General features: G+C 51.0%; 5 protein-coding genes across 5 annotated transcripts; 1 reads left to right on the forward strand and 4 right to left on the reverse strand.

Moving 5' to 3' along the window:
- Positions 1-2,031: 2,031 nt before the first annotated feature.
- On the reverse strand, positions 2,032-5,722 carry BCR38DRAFT_405232 (tetratricopeptide; the record flags this gene model as incomplete). The annotated part of the gene is made up of 2 exons (XM_040857940.1): positions 2,032-3,057; positions 3,119-5,722. 2 exons carry the CDS (start codon positions 5,720-5,722, stop codon positions 2,032-2,034), a joined length of 3,630 nt encoding a protein of 1,209 aa, XP_040719471.1.
- A 1,730-nt stretch (positions 5,723-7,452) lies between these two features.
- Positions 7,453-7,920, reverse strand: BCR38DRAFT_405233 (uncharacterized protein; the record flags this gene model as incomplete). Its single annotated transcript, XM_040857941.1, has 1 exon — positions 7,453-7,920. One exon carries the CDS (start codon positions 7,918-7,920, stop codon positions 7,453-7,455), a length of 468 nt encoding a protein of 155 aa, XP_040719472.1.
- Positions 7,921-9,118: 1,198 nt separating this feature from the next.
- On the reverse strand, positions 9,119-11,697 carry BCR38DRAFT_480709 (kinase-like domain-containing protein; the record flags this gene model as incomplete). Its single annotated transcript, XM_040863305.1, has 4 exons — positions 9,119-9,528; positions 9,579-9,678; positions 9,731-10,399; positions 10,423-11,697. The coding sequence occupies 4 exons, from the start codon at positions 11,695-11,697 to the stop codon at positions 9,119-9,121; spliced, it is 2,454 nt and encodes an 817-aa protein (XP_040719473.1).
- Positions 11,698-15,008: 3,311 nt separating this feature from the next.
- Positions 15,009-17,056, reverse strand: BCR38DRAFT_332741 (glycyl-tRNA synthetase; the record flags this gene model as incomplete). The annotated part of the gene is made up of 2 exons (XM_040855179.1): positions 15,009-15,407; positions 15,455-17,056. 2 exons carry the CDS (start codon positions 17,054-17,056, stop codon positions 15,009-15,011), a joined length of 2,001 nt encoding a protein of 666 aa, XP_040719474.1.
- A 464-nt stretch (positions 17,057-17,520) lies between these two features.
- Positions 17,521-19,557, forward strand: BCR38DRAFT_419349 (anticodon-binding protein). Its single transcript, XM_040859306.1, has 7 exons — positions 17,521-18,286; positions 18,343-18,504; positions 18,566-18,733; positions 18,879-18,961; positions 19,015-19,070; positions 19,127-19,210; positions 19,300-19,557. Exons 1-7 carry the CDS (start codon positions 17,691-17,693, stop codon positions 19,417-19,419), a joined length of 1,269 nt encoding a protein of 422 aa, XP_040719475.1. The 5' UTR covers positions 17,521-17,690; the 3' UTR covers positions 19,420-19,557.
- The last annotated feature ends 1,986 nt before the right edge of the window (positions 19,558-21,543 follow it).

Here is a 21,543-nt window from a genome sequence, read left to right on the forward strand (position 1 = left end):
TGCAGACTAACTCATCGAGTGTTGCTGTTTTCTCATTTTCCAACCGCCGCGCTTCATTCGGCCGAAGTGGTCGCCGATGACCTCTGCCCATAAATTTCGGTCAGGAATCAAAGCCTGGTCCCATGACCGCATTAGTGACCTGTCTATCGCTTACTTGGCTGTCCGCCGATGTGAATGAAGAAGCCTGGCGTTGCATCTGTACTGTCCTCACACCGAGAACCGGATATGGCTCCATGGGACGATCCGAAATTGGCATTCATATTTGATTGGCTTGGATCATGGGCGGATTGATGGATGAGCTTCTGCAGTCGCGGAACTCGTTCAGTGGTGCAATAAGAAGTGGAAGCCGCTGTCGTCGTTCCGCACCTTCAGCCCTACAAGATAGGCATGAACCGCGCAAGTGGGAGGTGGTCGTAAAGGTCCACCTATCAAATGCCTTACATTCAGCTTTGTGGTAGTTGGGTTCAAGGGAGACCCAACCCAAGATCTTGTTCAGACCAGACTCAACTAGACCCCAGGCTCCGATCCTCGCCGTTCAAAGCTTCCGCGAATCATTCGAACATTGGGAGCCCGCCACTAGTTCGAACGTCTCAAATAATCATTGGTCCAAATCCTTAGCAATATACGACGCCCTCAAAAGGCGGTGCCGTCAATAAAGTACAAGCCTGCAGAAAATCACCTCCCTCTCCTAGAACCTAGCCGCTTAGCTACCCCAAGTGGCATCTATTGTCCCGGCCCTACGAGCTTGGATCTGCTACATACTTCGTCATACATGAACAACTGATGATAGGGTGGTCGGGATATAACCGAACAGCAAACAATATCTGGTATGTCTTGGTTCAAATAACAACTCCCACTTGTCCAGCGAAGCAAGGATCTCGTTCTTGTTCCGCCATCATCCTCATGGGTTCGTGGGTGCTCCTTTATTGGGCAACCCGTATGCACTTCGTCTCACCGTGCTTTAGGCAGTTTCTACAGAAGACACACTTACTATGGCTCCTTACCAGCCCATTTTCAGGACTGTTTTCACTTCTTGTTCACGTAGGCTTCCATCCGTCGGCCTAATACATGTTGCCGCCGTTTACTGCCAGGGATTGAACCACCGACAGATCTTGGACATCGGAGTCAATTCAGTGGACGTCAGTGAATTGTACGACATGTGTCCCTAAGCCTTCAAATGATAATGGAGTTCATGGCTCCATTCAGCTCTTCAATGATGTAAAGGTCGCATGTCTATATAGCAGTCCACAGGGCTTACTCTGGCAATCATGTCCATTTTTCATCTTCCCAGTATTTGCCTTTCATGGCGCAAAAACAAAGACGGAAACGATGACTCGGCGGTTGAGGGTCTGACTCTCACAGAACTCCTTTTGAAAATTGGTAGTTGGATATGGCCAATTTTATCTCAACTATGGCAGGCTGATAATCTTGCTCCGAAGTGATTAATCCATCGATGCATGCTGGTTGAAAAGGGGCAGTGTGGCAGCACAAAAGCCTTCATCACAGCAGAGTACCTCGAGGTGCGTGGATCATTTTCATACACTGGCAGATGAAGTTGGGAAATCCACACAACTCGGGGATTTGGAATAGCAACCAACCCATGGGTAGAAACAAAACAACAGGAGTATGTCAGGCAAGGGAACTTAAGTTTGCTACTATAGGCGTTGAACTTATACTTTCAATGCTGTTGGTTCCACGGCAACGCCAGCCACCGCAAACACCGGATTTCAGAGCAAAACTTCAAATTTTCTAGTCGTAATCCAGCCCTGCCCCGAAGCTATGTGAGACACATGCAGTTTTCCTACTCACATCACGTCAGGTAGGGAAAATTGAACCGTTAATGGTAACTATCATATGATTTGGCTGGGTTTTAAGCCAAACTAGCTGGTTGTTTTTCCGAAATCCAACCCACGCTAAATACGCCTGGGAATGGGACTGTAATGCATAGTGAATGGCGCTTCGTCGGAAAGTCTCCAAAGTCGAGCCCCCAGCCCGCAAGGCGCCTCTCGAGCCATCGTACTGTTACACAAATCACTCATCATCTTCATCAACCCCTGCGTCAGCCATACTAGTGTCCGCAGCAGGCTCGCCATCCGAGCGACCATTGGCTTCCGGAGCAACAGCACCTGAGTTCTCATCCTCGTCACTATCGTCCAACACTCTGCCGCGCCGGCGCCGACGGCTGGTCGCTGTCTCCTCGTCTTCATCGTCGTCTTCTGCACCATTGGCGTGACTGTCAACATCCATTTTACCATCGTCGCTGCCTGCTTTCGACTTGTCCTGCGCGTCCGAGACATGCGAGTCATTGCTGATAGCCCCGCCAGCACGCTCAAGAGCGTCGTCGTCTGAGTCGCTGTCGACCACGACCTCGGCAGATTTGTATTTCGTCGTGTTCTCCTTCTTGGCCGCCAGACGCCGCTTCTTTTTAGGCTGCCGTTCCTCCTCAGACTCCGAATCATCTCCCTCGGTCTTCTTCTTCCGCGAACGGCCCTTGGACTTGCCCTCGCCGCTTGGCTTAGACTTCCGCTTCCGCTTGATTTTCTCGCCCGTCTCGCTATCTGTGGTGAATTCTGCTGCCTGGCGCGTCTTTTCCTCCTCGGTCCGTTGTTTCGCCAGTTCCAGGTCTCGTGCCGCAATTGCCTCGCGTTCCTTACGGATCTTCTCCTGCCTCTCGCGTTCCGCTGCCAAAGCCTTCTGTCGTTCCTCTTCGCGGCGCTTGAGCTCAGCTTGCCGCTGTTCCAAGGCTGCCGCCAGCTTCTCCTTGTTCCTCTCCTCATATTCTTTCTGGCTTTCTATTTGTCTGGCAAGTTGCTTTCGTTGCGTGTTTCGAGCCATAGATGCACGCTGCTCGAGATCTGACTTGGGATAGGGCGGCTGAGGAGAAGCGGCAATCTGGTCAAGAGCCTCAATGGCCGCCTCAAGTCCTTCTGAGGCATCTTCAAGCTGCAATAAGGTGCGCTGCGCATCGGGTACATTCATGATGTGTTGTACTTGTTGAATTTGAACAAATGCAATATTGAACTTGAAATGAACCTGATCCGGAGCAACTTCTAAGGCCTATGCATACATACAGTCAGCACAAGTGATAGCACGGCAGGATGACTCTTCGTAAAATTACCTTCTTTGCAAAGTCCAGCGCGGTTTTGTAGCCATCTAGGTCTCGATTCGACTTGGCCTTGTTGAGCCAAGTGCGACCGAGGCAAGCCAGAATGCCCGTATCATTGGCCTTGCCTTCTTTCGACAAAGCCTGCTCGTAGCTCTCAATAGCCTTCGAGTACTGCCGCAGCTCAGCATAGATATGGCCCAGATTGACATAAACATAAGCGTCTTTGATCGTCTCACGGACCTTCAAGAAGATTGGCAAAGCGGTCTTCAGGTCTTTCTTGTCCTCGACGAGCGCTATCGCGATTCCTTGTGCCGCGTAGGCATTCTTCGGATCCAGTTGTAGCGCCTTATCGAAGAATTCTACAGCACGACTGTACATAGCAGACCGTTTCTGTTTTTCCTGGTCGGTTTCCCTGCGCATTTCTCGACCAGCCATCATGTACAAGTTGCCCATACCAACCAGAGCATATCGGTCGTGCTTGTCGTAGTTCTGAAGTGTGTGTTTGTAATGGCGCAGCTCAGGGTCCTCGTTGACATTGGCAGGTCGCTTTCTAGAATGAACTCTGCCCAAGTACCACCCGTACAAGGCACGGACTTCAAGATCAGATGGCGTTGCTTGATAGAGCTTTGCCACAGCATCTGGGCCTTCCTTGTTTGGGTTCCTCCGCAGCTTAATGTAAGCAAGTCGGGCCTGCGCATCAGTGTAGTCATCATGACGCGCCACCAGCTTTTCGTAGACCTCGATGGCATTTTCCGTTTGCCCTTGCGATTCGTAGCTTCTGCCAAGATTGAAGCTGATTGTGGTGATCAAAGCGTCGGTATCCATATCCTCATCTTTCTCGCCAATCCTCACGCAGGCGCTTAGGGCAGCTTCGAACATTTCGCTCGCCGCTTCATGCTTCTCGGCCTGGGCATAGAAACAACCGATGTTGTTCAACAACTGAGGTGGAAGAAACTTTCGCAAGGCTTTGCGTATCACTGTCTCATCTGTGACGTCAGTCGGACGCTCAGAAGCAGGAACCTGGTCCAGCTCCAGTTGCTCAACCTGCTGCAAGCAATGAAGCGCCTTGTCTGGGTGGTCGTTCTCGTAGAGGCGAGCGAGATTAAGCAACACGGAAGCGTCAGGCAACTGGTTCCTCTTCGGGTCCTTCCATGCTCCGCGGACAGTTTCAAGGTACTGGATTGCCTTGGTCGTCTCTGCCGATTTGTCCTCCTTGACCGCTGCATACTGGTTCGCAAATACCTCTTCGGCATACAGTGTGCCCAACAGAGCCATAGCCTCGGTGCTCTTGGACTGCTGGATCATTTTCTCCAAACGCAGCTTGGCTTCGCCAAGATCATTGTTCAACACCGATAGTTGGGCTACGCCAAATTTGGCTGGCAAGTAACCTCTCTCTAGGCCGCCTCTGGCTTCATCGGCACGCCGGTAGTAAGTCGTGGCCGTATCTATGTTGCCGCTGATGTGTTCCTTGCGCGCGAGGAGGTACCAACTGTCACTGGCGATGTTGTTGACGTCGGTAAACTGAAGGGCTTTATGGGCCAAAGATTCCACGTTGGCAAGCTGCTTCCTGGAAAGAAAGTATCCGGCAAATGTGGCACAGGTCAGCGGTTGGTTCTTGTCCATCTTGAAAGACTTCTGTGTGAACTCGGTCATTGCGGTCTTGTAAAGCCGAATAAACTCTGGGCTGTTCGTAGGGACCTTGGCGCTAGAGTCAAGATGGTAAAGCCCCAGCAATATGTTGGCAATCTTCGACTCCGGGTTGATCTCCAAGCACCGTTCCCAAGCGGACTTGGCATCGTCCTTGAAGCCCAGTTGCCAGAAGCAGCAACCTATGCCGATGCGAGGGTCAGGATCTACCATATCGGGCATCTTCCTCAAGACTTCCTGATACAGGCTCAAAGCCTCGGCATACTTGGTCAGCGAGAAGAGAGTCCTAGCTTTGCCCATGAGTGCCAGCACGTTTTTGTTGTGCGAAACCCGGATTGCATCCTCAAAAGCCCTCAACGCATTACGCAGAAGGTCGGCTTTCTCTGGGTCGATAGCAGTGGGCCCAGGCGCCTTGGAAGGTGATACGAGGGAGGCTTTCAGGAGGTATATAACGCCGCGGGCCAGGAATAGAGGAGGGAATGCTGGGTTGATTCGCAGCGCCTCGTTAAGAGACTGGGTAGCTTGGTTCAAGTAGAATTCTTTTGTCTTGGCCTCAGACACCAGGACTCCTTCCGGAGCAACACGTGGTGCCTCCCGACTCTTCCATAAATACATCCAGCAAAGACACGTCACCATGCTGAGCTTCTCTTTCGGGTTGTTGTTCTGCATCGCGTTGCCGCCGCGAATCAACATCTCAATGGCATGGTCAATCGAATTCTGCTTGGCATAGGCAATCGCGACTGTCATCCAGTATGTTCGCGCAACGCGCTCGTTCTCGAAGAGAGTGCATAGCTCCGCGGGGTCGTCGACTAGGTCTTCGAGGTTCAGTTCGACTGCTTCGTCTTCTTGATCGCCTTGTACGGGAATATCGATTTCTCTGGGGATATCGGAGAATCGCTTGCTGACGGGCATGTGATTTTCAGTGCCATCCGCGGCACCATTGAGGTGGCTATTGCGAGCTGTCGCCATATTGAAGTCGAGTGGCGCGATGAGAGAGGGTAACGGGGAGATTGCGAAGGGATCGATTGTCGCACCGCAAGGCAAAAAGGGAAAGATGGTAGGCACAGACGCTAATATTTAGCATTCATTTCCAGCCTTTTTGTCACCCTTGAGGTGATGCTGGTGTTCAGAAGGCTGTTGGTGACGGATCGAAGTGTGAGAGTATGGGCAGGACAGTAGCCTCACTGTGTAGGAGTATCGTCGCGATCCAGGAGCAACGGCATGAGGCTCAAGTCGCGAAAATAAAAATTGGGCCTTTAGACCCCTGGCAAGCTAGAGCTTCGCAAGCGCGAGGACGCTCAGGCCATCTAGTAATCACTTTGATTGGTCGTTTGGGCGTGCGCTCCTCGGATCGTATGTATTGACATAATGGGGGTTTCTGTCGCTTTAATGCATCCTGGCTTAGACCGGGTTCTGCTGGAATCCGCAAGTGGCCCTAGGTAAGGTGAGAGTTGATGATATCGGAATGATGTGGGAAGTAGAGATGAGTCACGAGGGGAGAGGCAGTAGTGAAGCTCCGTCTTTACAAGTCTTGGGCAAGGTAATCAGCCAGCCATATGTTCACCACCGGAGTAAAGCTCACGTTGCATCGTACAACCCCCGACATGTACTTCTTTTATTTGTATCCTTCGTGTCGGTTCCGGGTATGCGCCACTACCAGAAATCTACCAGAAATTCTAGTGCATCGGACTGGGGGCCATATATGCGGCCCGATACGGTGCTGGAAGGTACAGAGTGTTCAGCCGTCACGATGCCCTCTCTGCTGCCGATGCTACGCTTATAGCTGGCTATACTTGGTTGGTACATCAGATCGAGGCCAATAATATAAGAGCAGCCATTTCTCCCTCTGAAGTCTCATGATAATCTTGCTACTCTACCTTTGAGGAACTATAACCAGATCTTTAGCACGGTTTCCTCGCAACTTTACCTACCTCGAGAGGCCTGTACATTTTCCTTGCCCTATCATATTCGATCCATGATGTAGGCTACAGGTCTCATTGGCTTTTAGGTGCCTTTCTCCATCCTATGTTCGACCACTAAAAATTAGCACCGGACAGCCCCAGACTCGTATGTCAATAGACAGTAACCATAGATGTACTTATCCATGGCAGACCTGAGTATACGGCAGTGTAAGCGAACACTCAGAATTAACGTTTTGTTCTTCTAGTTAGGAGAAACAAGCTAGGGCATCCAGCGATCCTCTGAGAGCGATGGGTGAATTTGATAAACTCGAAAAGCGCAAACCACAGCCTCGGGATGGCTGAGATTCTCTGGGGCTAAAAGAGCAGTTGCAGAAAACGATCCCGAAAATTCATCATGTCATGAAATATTGACTGACGGGCTGAATAACTGATACGCAACACGAGATGGATATAAGTCAAGGTTAGAACAGGAGTCATCAACCACCAGCCCCCAAGGATGAATAGTATGATACCAAGTATGCTGCACCTAATTGCCTCGACTTCCTGAAAGGTCCATGTTCGTTCTCACCTCATTTCATAAAGTATTACGAAGCTGCCCATTGAAATTGGAAGAACTCAACCCTGTTATCCCGACCTTTCACATCCCATGCCGTCCAAGCACGCATCAACCCCCCCACCCGCTGCTCAACACATACGGGAATCAAGTCTTTAGCCCATATTCAAGCGCAAGTGATCCAATTCTAACAACTGTTTCACCGTCGTAATCCCCCTCAAAAATCACCTAACCTGTCGCAGCTGAGCATCCTCGACCCGCGTATCATTACCCCTAATAAACTCATTCTCGTAGTCCAGCTCCTTCATCTCCCCCAACAAGAAATACTCCGCTATCCTGTGAATCAACTCGCTTGCAACGTCAGGTTCAACATCCCGAAGAACCTGGGCGTGAACTTGTCGAATATGCGCAGCATAGTCTTCCTCCGCAACAAACCCCAGAAACACGCCAGTCCATCTGCGCAAAATAAAGAGCCAGCGGTCCAGCGGGGTATACGACTTGTGATGCAACAACACCAACTGGTGAAAGACGCGATATAGGAGCCCTAGCATTTTCCGAGCCTTGGGATCCGGGTCAATAGGGCCAGACCGAATCGCCTTGATGATGTCGAGTCTCTGCTCTATACTCATCGAGATTTGACACTTACTACAGAGAACATCGGCGCTTGATCTAGCAGCCCAGTACTCAGCCATGATGGCGGTTATTTTGTCCTTGGGTAGCTTGTGCTCGCAGAGGAAGGTCACGGAAGTGTGTTTGAGTCTGATGTCCAGGTTACGAAATTTATCCTGTGGCCATGCAGCTAGTTGTTCGGCGGCTTGGGATCTTTGGACGGGTGGCCACCCTTCGGATATTGCTGGACTACAGCTTCAGGAGCTGGGAGAGAGGTGTATGGGTAGTTCCTCCTCGCAGACTCCTACTTTATGGATGCGGGGGCGAGGAGAGGGAGTCGGAGTCGTAAGCAGTCTTTCTTCAGTCGCTTCTGGTCACTTCTGGTCAACCGTGTTAGGCAAGAGGCGACGTCTGCACTTTTGGTCTCTCTTCGGAGACTGTCCCTTGACACTTGGTCGTTCGCCATTCACAGAACCTTGGAGGTTTCAATGTGACACAACCACCACATTCGTGTTCCATCTGTAGCTCTTCACACCTAGGTTGTCTCTAATGAGGTCAAGAATTTAGTGAACTAGGTAGCCCTCAGCCAGTCGGCCGGAACCAAACACCCAGCTGTGAGAGAACAAGGAAAAGTTGTGTTTTTTTGGGGTTTTTTTGGGAGATATCGAGGAAGCTGTGCTTATGGCAAGAAAGGAGCCCCGATGAATGTTATTCTTCACTTGCCAACTGTTGCAGAGTAAGCCAAAGGCTGAAGAACATCATGATTTTGAATTGCAGGTCTATATTAGTCTGACTCAATGCCCCCAATCCCCCCACACTTCACAACCGTCAACCCCTGACACGTTATTTAACAATGTGCGTAGAGACCTTTGTCCCTAGTATCCATCCCATAGAAAACATCTATGCAAACAAGAAGACCTCTACCCCCCGATGCTTTGAATTTCTGTCTTGTGCCTTACAGCGCAGCAGCATAGATCTGTCTCATCACGTCCTGCACTAACGATTTGCGGCCTTATTCTTCAAGGCATGCAATGAATTGGTGGGTACAATATGGAGTTTCTAGTTCGTTCCAGAGTGACTGGCATCTTTTTTCCATGCACGTCAGTTCTCAAATTGATGAACCCTGGCCCGTTCCCTAACGCCTGGAGGTGAAACCTTTCGGTGAATATGCACGATAGTTCCAAGGTCATCAGGGTAAGCCCTCATCTCTTACCGTCTGGAGGCCAAGAAGTCAGACATCCACAGAAGGAGGGTTGTCGTGTAGGCAAAATTTTGGATCGCCTATTTGGCGTGCTTTCGGAAGGCGAGCAGCTCCGAAAGGCTGCCGAGTGGGCAACCATGCTTCAGGAAATCATGTTGCAAGAGCTCCTCAGCCGATGCACGACTCTTGACGTCAACACAGAGACAGACCGACAAGAAAGCTTTCAGCTCTTTACTGAGCTTCTCCGGCTTCTTCAGGCGTGGCGTTCCGTTAGTCGCGATGAGGTAAAGAGCCTTGAGGGGTTCTTCGTTCAAATATGGAGGCTCGGATTCAATCATCTCAATGGCCATGATACCAAGGGACCAGATGTCAACCTTGGGACCATATTCCTTCTGCTTCACAACTTCGGGAGCCATCCAGTAAGGTGTGCCCACCATGGTAGCACGTTTTGACTTGCTCTCCGTAAGTTTGGCGCAGAATCCAAAATCGGCTGAAAATGTGTTAGCCACTGGTTTCCCAGTTCTATATGATCCAACTTACTAATCTTGACATTACCCCGGGCATCAAGAAGCACGTTGTCACTCTTGATATCACGGTGAATGATCTGCTGTGAGTGCAGATGTTGCAGTCCTTGACAAGTCTGAAGTACGTTGTTAGTGAAGCTCGTTATGACCGATGTGGAGTACACTTACCTCGAGACAAATGGTAGAGATCTGCTCCTCGGTGATGACAGGGTTGTTGTCAATGACATCCGTCAATGCACCACCCTCCATGTACTCCATGACGACCCACAGCTCAGCATTGTTGTTACGCAAGAAGGCGTCGAGGAAATTAACAATGTTCGGGTGTTTGCTGTCCTTCATCACCATAATCTCATTGACGATAAGTTCCTTTCGAGGCTGGTGTGCAAGATCCATCTGCTTAATGGCAACCTGGGCCCTGGGACCCTGAGCCCGTAAAACATCACGCGCGACACCAGAGACAGCTCCTTCCTTGACCTTGGCGACGTAGACAGATCCAGAAGCACCTTGACCAATCTTTTTCTGTTTGGAGTAAGACAAGTTGGGATCGTCTTTTGAGACAGCCTCGATAAGCTTCGTCATAACTTCCTTCTCCGTCATAGTGGACATGCGCACGTCCTGTTTTCGCTCAGCCGCAGTGGGTTTAGAAGTGAGAGCTGCCTCCGCAGCCTTGACACTGTCACTTGCCGCCTGGGGCTGGGGCTTGGCGGGTACATTGAGAGGCTTAACTGGTGCTGGAAGCCGTGAGGCAGGTTGTGCCTGGGCTGGGGGATTGGCGCGGGGTTGAGAAGTGCCGCTGGTTCCGTTAGGGTAGCGCGGTGCAGTGCTGGAGCTCGACGGCTGATCGTTGCGTGGAGGCATACGTTGCTGTTGAGGGGGGGATCACGCATGTTCATTGATCCTGAGCTTTGCTGTGAGGTTAACGGAGGTCTAGTAGCCGAGGACGGGGAATTGGGTGCTGGCGGCGCAGGCCGTTGGGCACGGAGGCCCGCCACTTGAGGGTTACTAGGTTTCGGTGCCGGAGGAGCAGCCCGGCTTGGGTTGTACCGATCGTTTGCAGGTACAGGCACGCTGTAGCCGCCACCGCCAATCTCTTGCTGTGCCATTGGAACCTTGTTCTTGGGCAAGGACGCGTTGTATTCCTCCATCTCGCGGCGTTGTTCCCGTTCCCGTTCCAGTTCCAGTTCTCGCTGTCGCTCAAACTGTCTCTGTCGCTGCTCATCCTGAGATGGTTCCGAGGAAACGTAGTTGGATGCCATGCCTTGCATCTGCTGCCGTTGCTGCGAGTTTTCCGTCTGGCTCGGCCGGGTGGCGTTTGCCATGGACTGGTTCGGATTGATCTGGTTGTAGCTGTTGTTGCGCTGCTGAGCAGGTGGTGCCGGCCGAGGCGGCGCGACAGACGTTCCAACGCCATAGCCGAGTTGCTTGTTCGCTTGGCTGCCGGGGGGAGGAGTTGGGGTGAGGCTGGGGTATTGGGCTGGGTTCTCGGCTCTCTTGGTGAGATCGGAATAGAAATCCAGTACCTCAAAGACGGCCTGCGGATTGCGCTCGTAGTCCTCCTTGGTGATGGCCGACGAGTTGAGCAATTTTGACCACTCTGGGGGCAGACCAACAAATTGACCCGTCTGAGGATCGAAGCCGACGTGTACGGCGTGGGAGAAGTTGGTGGGGTTGCTAACTCCGCCCATGGTGGGACATCGACCATAAAGCATATCAATCCAGTCATAAAGATCATCGTCGCTCTTGGTCCTGATCTGCAATGTTCGAATAGAGCCATCGTCATCGCCGGGACTGTTCGACTGGCCACCCATCTGGCGCTTGATCTCGAAAATGGTGCCAGCAGCTTCCACTCTTCCGACACCCACAACATCTTTCAGGTAAAGGGTATATGTGACCTTGCCACCCTCAGTCTTGTGGAAGTCGAGCGCCTCCTTGCGTAATATTAGGAATTTTTGTTTCCATGGCTGGATGAAGTTCCTGCTTTCTTTGACCTGTGCCCAGCCTTCTTTGATGACAGCAACACCTCCCATGCCGTCGGTCTGGTTAGATCTTTCACGGGCCAGTGGTAAGGAGATGGTGGAGCCTGTATATGTGGAAGTGGCTGTTCGCGGAATTGGGGATATGACCATGTTGGCCATGCTGCCGGGAAGGTTGGTATTAGGGGTGAGGTTGAGACGCGGTCGGTCGGTGGGGGTCGAGGCGCCGGGCCGGGATTCATAAACTGGCCAGATGAGTAAAGGCTTTTGTCGTGGGCCATGGTTAGCTTCTTATTTGATCAAAACGGACACATCAGGTGTTTTCAATGTCCAAAGCCGGTGGAGCTTTGTGGTGCAGCTTGGAAATGTCGGCGACCATGGCAAGTGGAAGTGGCCATGGAATAGGAGGACAGGGGAAGTTGGAGCGGGTCAGAATGGGAAGTCAAATTCCCCGCCACCACATTGGAAGGGTAGGCGCTAAAGCGGATGGACTCCCTAGGTGCGGGACAGTGGACAGCGGACAGCGGTCAATTGTGAATCGTGAATCAAGGATCAATAACACAGAAAACCTGACGACATACCTCTGGCCGGCCATGTTGAACACCTTTAGGAATTAGTCAATCAGAGCAACGCGCAATGATTCGGTAGTTAGTAGGGACTGGAACCCTTGGGGGCAATGAGTTTATTGGATGTTCGTCGGCAGATCCCCAGTCACTTAAAAGGGCCGTCACCATGTTAGTCGTGGATGCTCACAATTTGAGGGGTTCTGGTCAAAGCGACTCACCCAGAAAGATGGTGATAACCCTAAGGGACTGAGCTCAGCCAGCGGGTTGCTCTCATTGACCCAAACGGCGTGAGAGCAGTCGTGGCGATGCTGTGAGCAAGTCCTCGGTCGTAACTCCTTAGCTGTCAATCAGGCAATTGAGGCTGGCCAAAGTTCCAACTCGCCCAAGTTCGCCAACCTCAAACAATGGCAGCCGATCCAGAAATGGGTGCCGTTGTCGTCGTTCTTCCAGTACGAATCAATGGAATGCTTAATGGGACCATATGCATGACACAGTGAAAAGACGAGGGCATGTACGCGAGCGGTGGATACAGCTCGCGATGACGGTTTGCCCTTCCTTGTCGCAATTCTTAACAGTCGAATTTGACAGATAGATTGCTTGCTGGACTTGCTTGCCCCCTTTTGGCTGGTCCAAGATCAAATTGGGCGTGATGTTGTGCAGAGGGGGGAAATCGGCAAGTTGGGCCTGAAAGAGATGATAAGCCAGGCAAGGGAGCGCACGCATGCACACCCAACCAAGGTGGTGGTGCAAGAGGAGATAGGATTGGTTGGCAGGCGACCGCTTGGAGCGTTTAGACACCGACTGCCTTGCACTGGTGGGATATGCGCCCATCCCTTGCCTTCCTGTCCGTCCTTCCTCTTAATCAAGTCCTGTCTCCAATCGGCTAACAATATTGACTAGGCCGATACGGTGCAATTCGACGTGGGCACGGCCTGGCCAAGAAACGGCTACTGAAATATCTGAGGAGCTCCGGCGGTCCTTGTCCCTGGGGGTCGGATATGTGGCCACCACTCCTGAAATCAGGCCATTTTTTTCTATGCTATTGAGACGCTGGGCTGCACTGGGTTTCTAATTGGAAGCAACACCCTGATAACCTTCCCTTCATCAACATAGTGGTGCAGCATCCCGCGTCCAGAACATCCCACATATCGATATACTGTAAGTAAGTCTGATCCTTAAGTTGTGAAGTTCCATACTATTCCACTTGTTCGTTACAGTGGCAATTTCCATGGGAGCTCGACTCTCTACTTCCATACTTCTGGCCAACCAGAGTAGTTATAATTGCCTCTCACTGCATCCTTTAACCTTTTTTCTAACTCCTGCAGACTATGCAGGGACCCAGAGAGCCTCTTTCTGCGTCCACTTTCATGACAAACATAGTATCCCTTACACACAGTCTGCACTCCATAGTGGCATTCGGTGTATCATTAGTTACTAGCCGCTGGTTTCCTCATGAGTCGCAAATATCTAACAAGTCGGGGTCAATTGTGGTCCCATGTCGTCGAAGTCGATTCAGATCCGCGTACAAGTCATTAGGATAGTGAGGCCTTACACTGTCTTGCCGCTCAGACTTTGAGTGACTTTTCGATGGCTTCTCGCGTCCATACAGCAGTTAGCCAATTGCTTGGATGCCTGTAACCACTTCAAGTGGCAGTCGATCCACTAGCTCACACGGACTTGGGGGACTTCTTCGGGCATGAATTTCATCTGAAATGCGAACTAGATGCATTGGACTGTGCAACCTTCGCATCACCTCTTTTGACATAACATCAGGTCGTCCACGCACCCTTAGTAATGAGTCCCTAGATATAGATTCATATGTCACCCAAACCACGGGCAGAACCTTATACAATTGCCGTTCAAGTTAGCACCCTGCCGAGAGTTTGAACGTGAAGAGGCTTTCTAGCGGCCAATTTTCAGGCCCCGAGTTCGAATCATGACAATCTCAGAGTTAATGGTCATCAAATCTCTCTTGCTTCTCTTCGCAACATGTGGACTGCTATGATTCTTTGAAGCCCTTCTTGACGTCACCACCAAGCCGCTTGTCCATCGGAAGAGCTTCTAGTTCGATGTATCATACACACTTCGACAACGTTTCATGTAAAGCCTAGATTTATCGAGTCTAAAACAAGGTAATATTTCATCGGCCACGCATAGGAGAGACGGCCCGCTGCGGGGCGCGATTGGACCATCAAAGCACAGCCAGCCGCCCGCGCCCGCTGTCGTGGGAATATCAAAAACCACCGCACAGTGACGAAACAGGATCTGGAACACGCACCCAGTCATTTTGCTTTTGTTTCCAAACTGCGGATCTTGTCACAGAATCTGGCGCCGCACGTCTGCCCTTGTGCGTCTGCCTCTGTCAGCGCTCGCATCGTCAGGGGTCTCGCCAGGACACCCCCTGGACGCGCCTTGGCCTGCTTGCAGCGTGGCTTTCCCGTGCTTCTAACGTCTTGGTGCGAGTTCTTCCAAAATGCTTGGATCGAGTCACTCGCGTCATCGTGTTACATTCTTGTCGAGAAATACCTCGGGCGTTATAGCCGGTACCCGCCTACTCCACAGCTTCTGGTGCTAGGGCACATATGCTTCTTGTTTGTAATTGTTTCTGGATTTGAGTAAAAAGCTGACCTACAAATACGCGGCAATTTTTAGTGTAACCGTATCATAAGCTCCTCTACTATCTCCAACCTTCTAGAAGCTCAGAACGCCACGCCGTACAGTGCATGGTAACTATTGGTGTTAAGAGTCGCAGCTTGGCAGTTGTAGATGACAGGCTACATCCAAGTCCTCTGTAAGTGATTACTTTCAGGACATGATCTAGAATAAAACTCTCTAGACCCTCGGTCCCCAACCCCCCCATTTCGACGCTGCGAACTCTCCTACAATCCCCGTCACCGTTCCACGTATCTATTGTCGAATGGGAACTTCTGCCTCTTGGCCTTCGAAGATGGGCAACTCGGCCTCAACATCCTGCCAGGTCTTGTTGCCGTCGACCATTGACTGGATCGCCGCAATGATCGTATCCTCGTCGGCACGGACTTGTTTCGTCGAGTCTCGGTCACGAAGAGTAATGGATTGGTCCTTGACGGTTTGGAAATCAACAGTGATGCCCAATGGCGTACCAAGTTCGTCGTTGCGACTATACCGTCTACCGATAGTGGCAGAGGAATCATCGATACGATTGGAAATGCCCATCTTGCGCAACTTCTGCGACAGCTTGTAGCAAAACGGTTTAAACTGCTCGTTGCTCGAGAGCGGCACGATGAGCACCTTGGTTGGAGCAACTGTGGGAGGGAAAGAAAGAACCTGACCCGTTAGCTTTGTATAAAATGATAGTGGAGCTCAAGACTTACACCACGGGCCTCGTCGCCACCCTCACTACCTCGGCTCCAGTAACAATGTTCCACCAGAGAGTATAGAATTCTGCCAATACCGAAAGACGGTTCAATGACGTTGGGAGTGAACTCTCTGGTGTGTACAGTCCTCGTGCGCTTTTCGACTGTGACGAGCTCTTTGGGCACCACAACTTTGCCGTCACCTACACCAGGAACGTCGAGCGCCAGGGAGCCGACGGATTCTAGGGCTTTCGCAAACGCCTCTCTTTGCTGTTGCGTAGTAGTAAGGATTGCGGCCTCGACCGTCTTGCCATTTTTCTTGAAGTGAGGACCAAACTTCTTCCTGTCCAGGTCAACCTCCCACTCCTCGACCTTAATAGGCTCGGGCAGACGCTTGCGGACAATCAGGGGCGCGTTGGTCTTCTTTGCATGTACAGTCAAATCGTAGGCGCTACGGTCAGCACAACCAACACACTCAACCCAACCGTAGGAGGTGAAAAGTTCGGCGTCCCAGCAGTCACAAGCGTAATGGGCCATCTCATTCGCCATGTGTTGCCGGAAACGAACCTTGCTCTGGTCCACACCAATCTTTTTCAAGAAGAGGTGGATGCGAGCAAGGAAGTAACCCAGAGTCTCATTGTCTACGGTGCCGTTCGCAACTGCTTGACCAATTGCCACCTTCTCAACGTCGGTCTTGCCCGAAAGCTGCGTCTCTTTGTTCAGAAGCACCAGCTCGATGTCCTTGACCTCCTCAAACCGCGGGTGCTTCTTGCCGCCGTTGGGATCTACGTAGTGCTCGATCTCGGCCATCAAGAACTCGCGTACTCGTAGGAGACCAGCTCGTGGGGAAATCTCGTTTCTGTAGGATCGACCAATGGAAGCCGAAGCGAAGGGCATCTGCTGCTGGTTGAACTCTAGCAGCTTTGAGAAGTTCAGGAACTGGCCCTGGGCTGTCTCTGGTCTGAGATAGCCGGGCAGATTGCTGCTGGGGCCGATAGAAGTTTGGAACATGAGATTGAATGCAACAGGGGGTGACGGCTGGACACCAGTGGCTGGGTTCTTCATTTCGTACTTGACGATAAGTTCGCCCAGCTCTTCGCCGTTGTAGTTGTCGATCTTGGCCAGGATCTCCTCATACTCTTGTATCACAGCGTCGTCAAGCTTGACAACCTCGATGGCACCCTTGGCCTTGCGCTTCTTCTTCTTGGGATCCTCCTCCTTTTGCTCAATCACCTGGCCTCGTGCTTCCTTGTCACCTTTCAGTCGGTTCTCGAGTATCTCCTCAACGAAGTGGTCGGCGCGGAGAATTTCGCCGTTCTTCGGGTCCTTGCACATCCAATCCGCAAACTTGTCCACATGGCCGCTGGTCTTCAAAACCTCATGGGGGGTTAGAACGCTGCAGTCGAGCTCAAGCATGTCCTCTTCAAGAACAAAGTGTTTGCGCCAAATATCGACGATGTTGGCCTGCAGACCGCAGCCTGGCGGACCATAATCGTAAAGACCCCCAACACCACCATATATCTCGAAGGACGGCGTGTAAAACATGCGCCGGCGCAACATGGAGTCCAAGGCCGGACGATCGAGGGTTTGACCCTTCAGGGTCGTTGCTTCTGTCGTCATCTTGCAAGGCTTGGTTGGTTTCTTGTTTGAGATGAATCGCAGTAAGGCTGGTATCGTAGTAAAATTGCGATACGGCAGTGCCGTGACTCTTGATGATACCAAGTTTCGAAAATTCCCACTTAATAATGGTCTTTGCTGTAGAGATATGACCCTCATTCACGGAACCAAGCGGAGAGACAGAGAGTGAGTCACTCGAAAACAAATAAGCTTATGCAGGCCGGTTGTGGGGTGGAAGAAGTCGAGGTTGGTGAGAGGGTATGACTGTTTATCCTGAGGGCTTCGGGCACCTCAATTGAGTTGAGTTCATAGCAGCGCTTCGAAGCCAAATTCTTCTTAGCGAGGGGTAAAATCAAGCTGAAAACCCGGAATCAACTTTGCCGATCAGCCCCTCCAAGCCGGGGGCTGATGTGAGTTCCCAATCGTGCCCCGCCAAAAAGTTTTGGAGGCTTTGAATCCCTGCTAGACGCTAAACCAAAAACTTTTGAGATTTCGACAGTCCTATCGCAACTCTCCGTTGCAACGCCTAAGTCGCAAGTATTCCACGTCTATACAAAGCATTGTTTCGAATCAGTCATTATTCCGTCTGGCAACTTTGCAACTTTGGTCCAAGTCCGATACGAGACATTTCGACACCATGGGACCACAAAGAGGTGGCAGTGGAGGCGGCTCCCTGACCAAGAGAACCGGCAACAAGCTGTTCAGGCAGTCTCTATACGTCAAGCAAAAGCAGGATCGTGAGAAGGAAAAGCGTGAAGCTAGATTCAGAAGGAAGAAAGAAGAAGATGCAGACCCCGAGTCTCGGCGCGCGCGACTAGAGAAAAACCAGCCCATGACAATTGACCGGAAACGAGTATGGGATGATGTGGACGATGATGGGCTGGGTTCGGCCGTCAATATGGAACAATTGTTGAAGCGGAGACGCATGGAACAGGCTGAAGCTGAGGAGAAAGAGGCTGCTCTGGCTGAACAGGTCGAACAAGGCGGGGACGATGAAGAAGCGGACTGGAAAGACGACGACAGCATGCTGGGCTCCGACGATGACGACGACTCTGACAATGAAGCTGCTGCTCAGGCGCGCGCAAAACGGGCGATGCGAGACGATAGCATGGCACCGTCCACAACCAGTACAAATCTCGACCTGACACCAGAGTCGCTCGTTGCCAAGTTCCCGACGTTGTTCTCAGATGACGCTCCAGCCGAGCCTAAGGTGCTAATCACCACCTCACTCAAGTATTCGACACACATTTCCTGCGCGGGTTATTTTCCGCTGCTAATATCACGTCTAGTTCCACGCTCCACGACCAAGCTCAGTTGCTTTGCACGCTATTTCCCAATTCATCCTATATCCCTCGATCCGCGCATAAATATGGCCACAAGTATTCTGTGCGCGAGATTGCGAAGTTCGCGGCGAACCGTGATTACTCTGCGATCATGGTCTTGAAAGAGGAGTGCGTTCTCTTCTGTCAGCTTACCTCTGAATAGTGCAGCCTCCGGCTAACCCTTATGTAGCCAGAAACGCCCGATAGGATTGGATGTGGTCCATCTCCCGGCAGGCCCAACCTTTCACTTTTCGATTTCAAACTGGGTTGAGGGCAAAAAACTGCCGGGACATGGCAATCCTACAAACCACTGGCCAGAGCTACTTCTGAATAATTTCCAAACGCCTTTGGGCGTGCTGTAGGTCAACCAACGCACCTCTTAAGCTTTTGTCGTCTTTCACCATTGGCACACTCACTCAACGTGGCGGCTTGTGGTCTTAAGACGTGATCTGCGACTTGCCACTTCTCATGAGATTAGTTGTAACTGACTCAAACATTTGCAGCACGGCTCGGCTCTTCCATTCGCTCTTTCCTAAGTCTCCAGAGTTCCAGGGACGCCAGGTAGTTACGTTACACAACCAGAGAGGTGAGTAGCGGTCTGCTCTACAACGTGGGTCGCAATCGCTAAGCTGAGTCTAGATTATATATTTGTCCGGCGGCATCGTTACGTATTCAGGGAGAAGCGTGCAACTGAGGTATATGAAGTCCTCGGGCCCAACCCCCCGGAAACTGCTAGCTAATAAGATGGTAGAAAAGCGTTGTTGGGTCCGATGGAAAGGAGCTGAAGGGTGTTGAGTCAATCCGGGCTGGACTGCAGGAGCTGGGCCCTAGATTTGTAAGCTTTTCAAACCCTCCTGATGATTCTGACCCGTTGTCCCATTTGAAGTTCCCATAAACTGAATTTGTTGGCTAACATCCACCCAGACGTTGAAGTTGAGACGCCTCGACAAAGGTATTGGCCGGGCTGGCAGTGAAGGGGATGATGCTGTGCAATGGGAGTGGAAGGCCAAAATGGAGAAGAGTCGCACAAGATTCAATCTATAAGTCTTCTTTGACCTCCATTCGACCGTACAATATGTGGAGAATATAACCCTATAATGTTCAAGGTTAATACTCAGGCTTCATTTTCTCAGACAGCTTCAATTGGTTCACTGTTAATGGCAGTGACTCGTTCTCTGAAAACGCTTCACCACTTACTTTTGCTAAACAAGTGATATCCCAGCTATTGCTACTCCAAGACTGTTCAGCCAAGAGACAGCGATACAAACTACCCGGCTTTCACCTTTTCTTTCTCTTTCATTGAGTTAGTTCTCTCCGCGTCCAATCTTCGCCAAGGCACATTGTTCCCCTTTAGGATGCTTGCTATCCGATTCCTTACAATGCCTCATACAGGCTTGTATTACTAATTTTGCCAAGTTTAGGACCATATGGGGGTGTTCGGTCTTCTGCATTCTCTAAATACAACGCGATGTTGATACATTTACCTCTAGGTGATCTACTTCAATCCACTCCTCCGAGTGCAATCCATCACTTGTGGGACCGAACAAGACAACGGGAATCCCTGCATCAGCCAGCAGAGCACAGTCGATCCAAAAGGATCCTCCCCGAAACATCGCTGGCCGTACAGTGATAGTTTCGGCTTTACGAGCCACCGGAGAAACGAACGGGTCGTCCTTGGATATCGAGAAAGGAGAGTGGGAAAAGTTGAGTGTCAGGCCGTGCGTGAAGTCAGGCAAGCTCTTAGCAAGTGCAGCCAGCAAATCGCCCATCTCTTCCAGGACCGATTTAGTGGTTTCCGCTGGAACCGTCCGTCTCTCCACAACAATACTGCACTTCGCCGTGTACAATGAAGTCGCTTCATCCCCCTTGATGTTAGAAGCATGCACAGTCGCCGACCCAAGCAAGAGATGATGAAACCCCTTTCTAAGCCGCTGACCGTACTTGTGAAGCTCAACCAGGAAATACCCAGCCTTCACAATAGCATCGATCCCCAAGATCCGGTCTACTCCCATGCACGGAAACCCCTTGGATATCAACCAACGGACATGCAAAACCCTTATGCACAATATAGATGGCCAGCGAATTGGATTCACGTACGACCGCTGCGTCGGCGGCGGTAGTGAATATCACCTCGCCCCTGATTCCCGCCCTGCCCTCCTGCTTCTCTCTCTGCAACTGCGCAAGCATGATCATGCCGGTCGCAACTCTACCTTTCATAGCGGCCGACCCATGCCCGTATAGATTGCCATTATAGCCAGTTAGCGTCACGGTGTCGATATGGCTGTTTAGCATCAGGCTCTTTCCTCCATGGCCGGAGGCCTTGACAACGCCGATGGTGGAGGATCAACCCGGGGTGGGTTCGAGTCAGTGAGTTTTGATGTTGCGGTGTTGAAGCCAGGCCTCGATGTACCGCGCCCTTGTGTTGATTAGCTTTTGGCCCCCATTTTCAAATTTCAGTATTGTAAGACGCTCAGCGGATGTTTGCAGCTGCCGTTGCACATTCCTATCTCGACTGACTGGGGACTTAAAAAGAGATGCACCAAACATATAAATACTTGGAATAAGTTATTCAAGTAAGGATATTTAACGATCACCTCTGAAGTCCGACCGCTCGACTTTCAAGTTCTTATTCCATTCAGCCAAACTACCGGTTTAAATCGCATTTACAGATACCTAGTTAGGTACACTATGTGGAACAGACTAGTATCAGAAGTCAAATCACTTGGTCGATTCCAGACTCGTTCTGAGAAGGCAAATAGTGACGGAATGTATACTTAAAGAGCAGACCATACAAGCTATTCAAGTACAGGGGATGTCACAAAACCCCAGCTGCGCTTCTCTGAGAATGTTACATAAATTCGAGGATCATCTGGCCGCCATCACAGTCGAAACGGAGGCGTCCTGGCTTGCACTCTCGGCCTCTGTCGCCTTGATCCCTCGGGGCGGACATATCCTCGAGGGAACGAAGCATGATCCAGACACCTGGAACTTAGCTTTTGTACTTCATACGCGTTGCAGGTTTTGCAAGTTCACCTATGGATGAAAACCTGTAAAACAAAAGATCTCAAACTGAGCCTGAAACTCTGTACAGAAGTTGAAAACTCATTTTGGGTGATTGAAATATATTTGCTGAAGCAGCTTATATATTCCGCACATGCTCGGCTATTG

This window comes from Pseudomassariella vexata (assembly GCF_002105095.1).
Source record: "Pseudomassariella vexata strain CBS 129021 chromosome Unknown BCR38scaffold_2, whole genome shotgun sequence".
Taxonomy (NCBI): domain Eukaryota; kingdom Fungi; phylum Ascomycota; class Sordariomycetes; order Amphisphaeriales; family Pseudomassariaceae; genus Pseudomassariella; species Pseudomassariella vexata.

What these genes read in the sequence shown, in the direction of transcription:
- BCR38DRAFT_419349 (XM_040859306.1), top strand. Translation starts at nt 17,691, where the DNA reads ATGGGACCACAAAGAGGTGGCAGTGGAGGCGGCTCCCTGACCAAGAGA. An exon ending in CTAATCACCACCTCACTCAA is followed by an intron (nt 18,287 to 18,342) that starts GTATTCGACACA and finishes TATCACGTCTAG; the next exon opens with TTCCACGCTCCACGACCAAG. An exon ending in GGGAGAAGCGTGCAACTGAG is followed by an intron (nt 19,071 to 19,126) that starts GTATATGAAGTC and finishes ATAAGATGGTAG; the next exon opens with AAAAGCGTTGTTGGGTCCGA.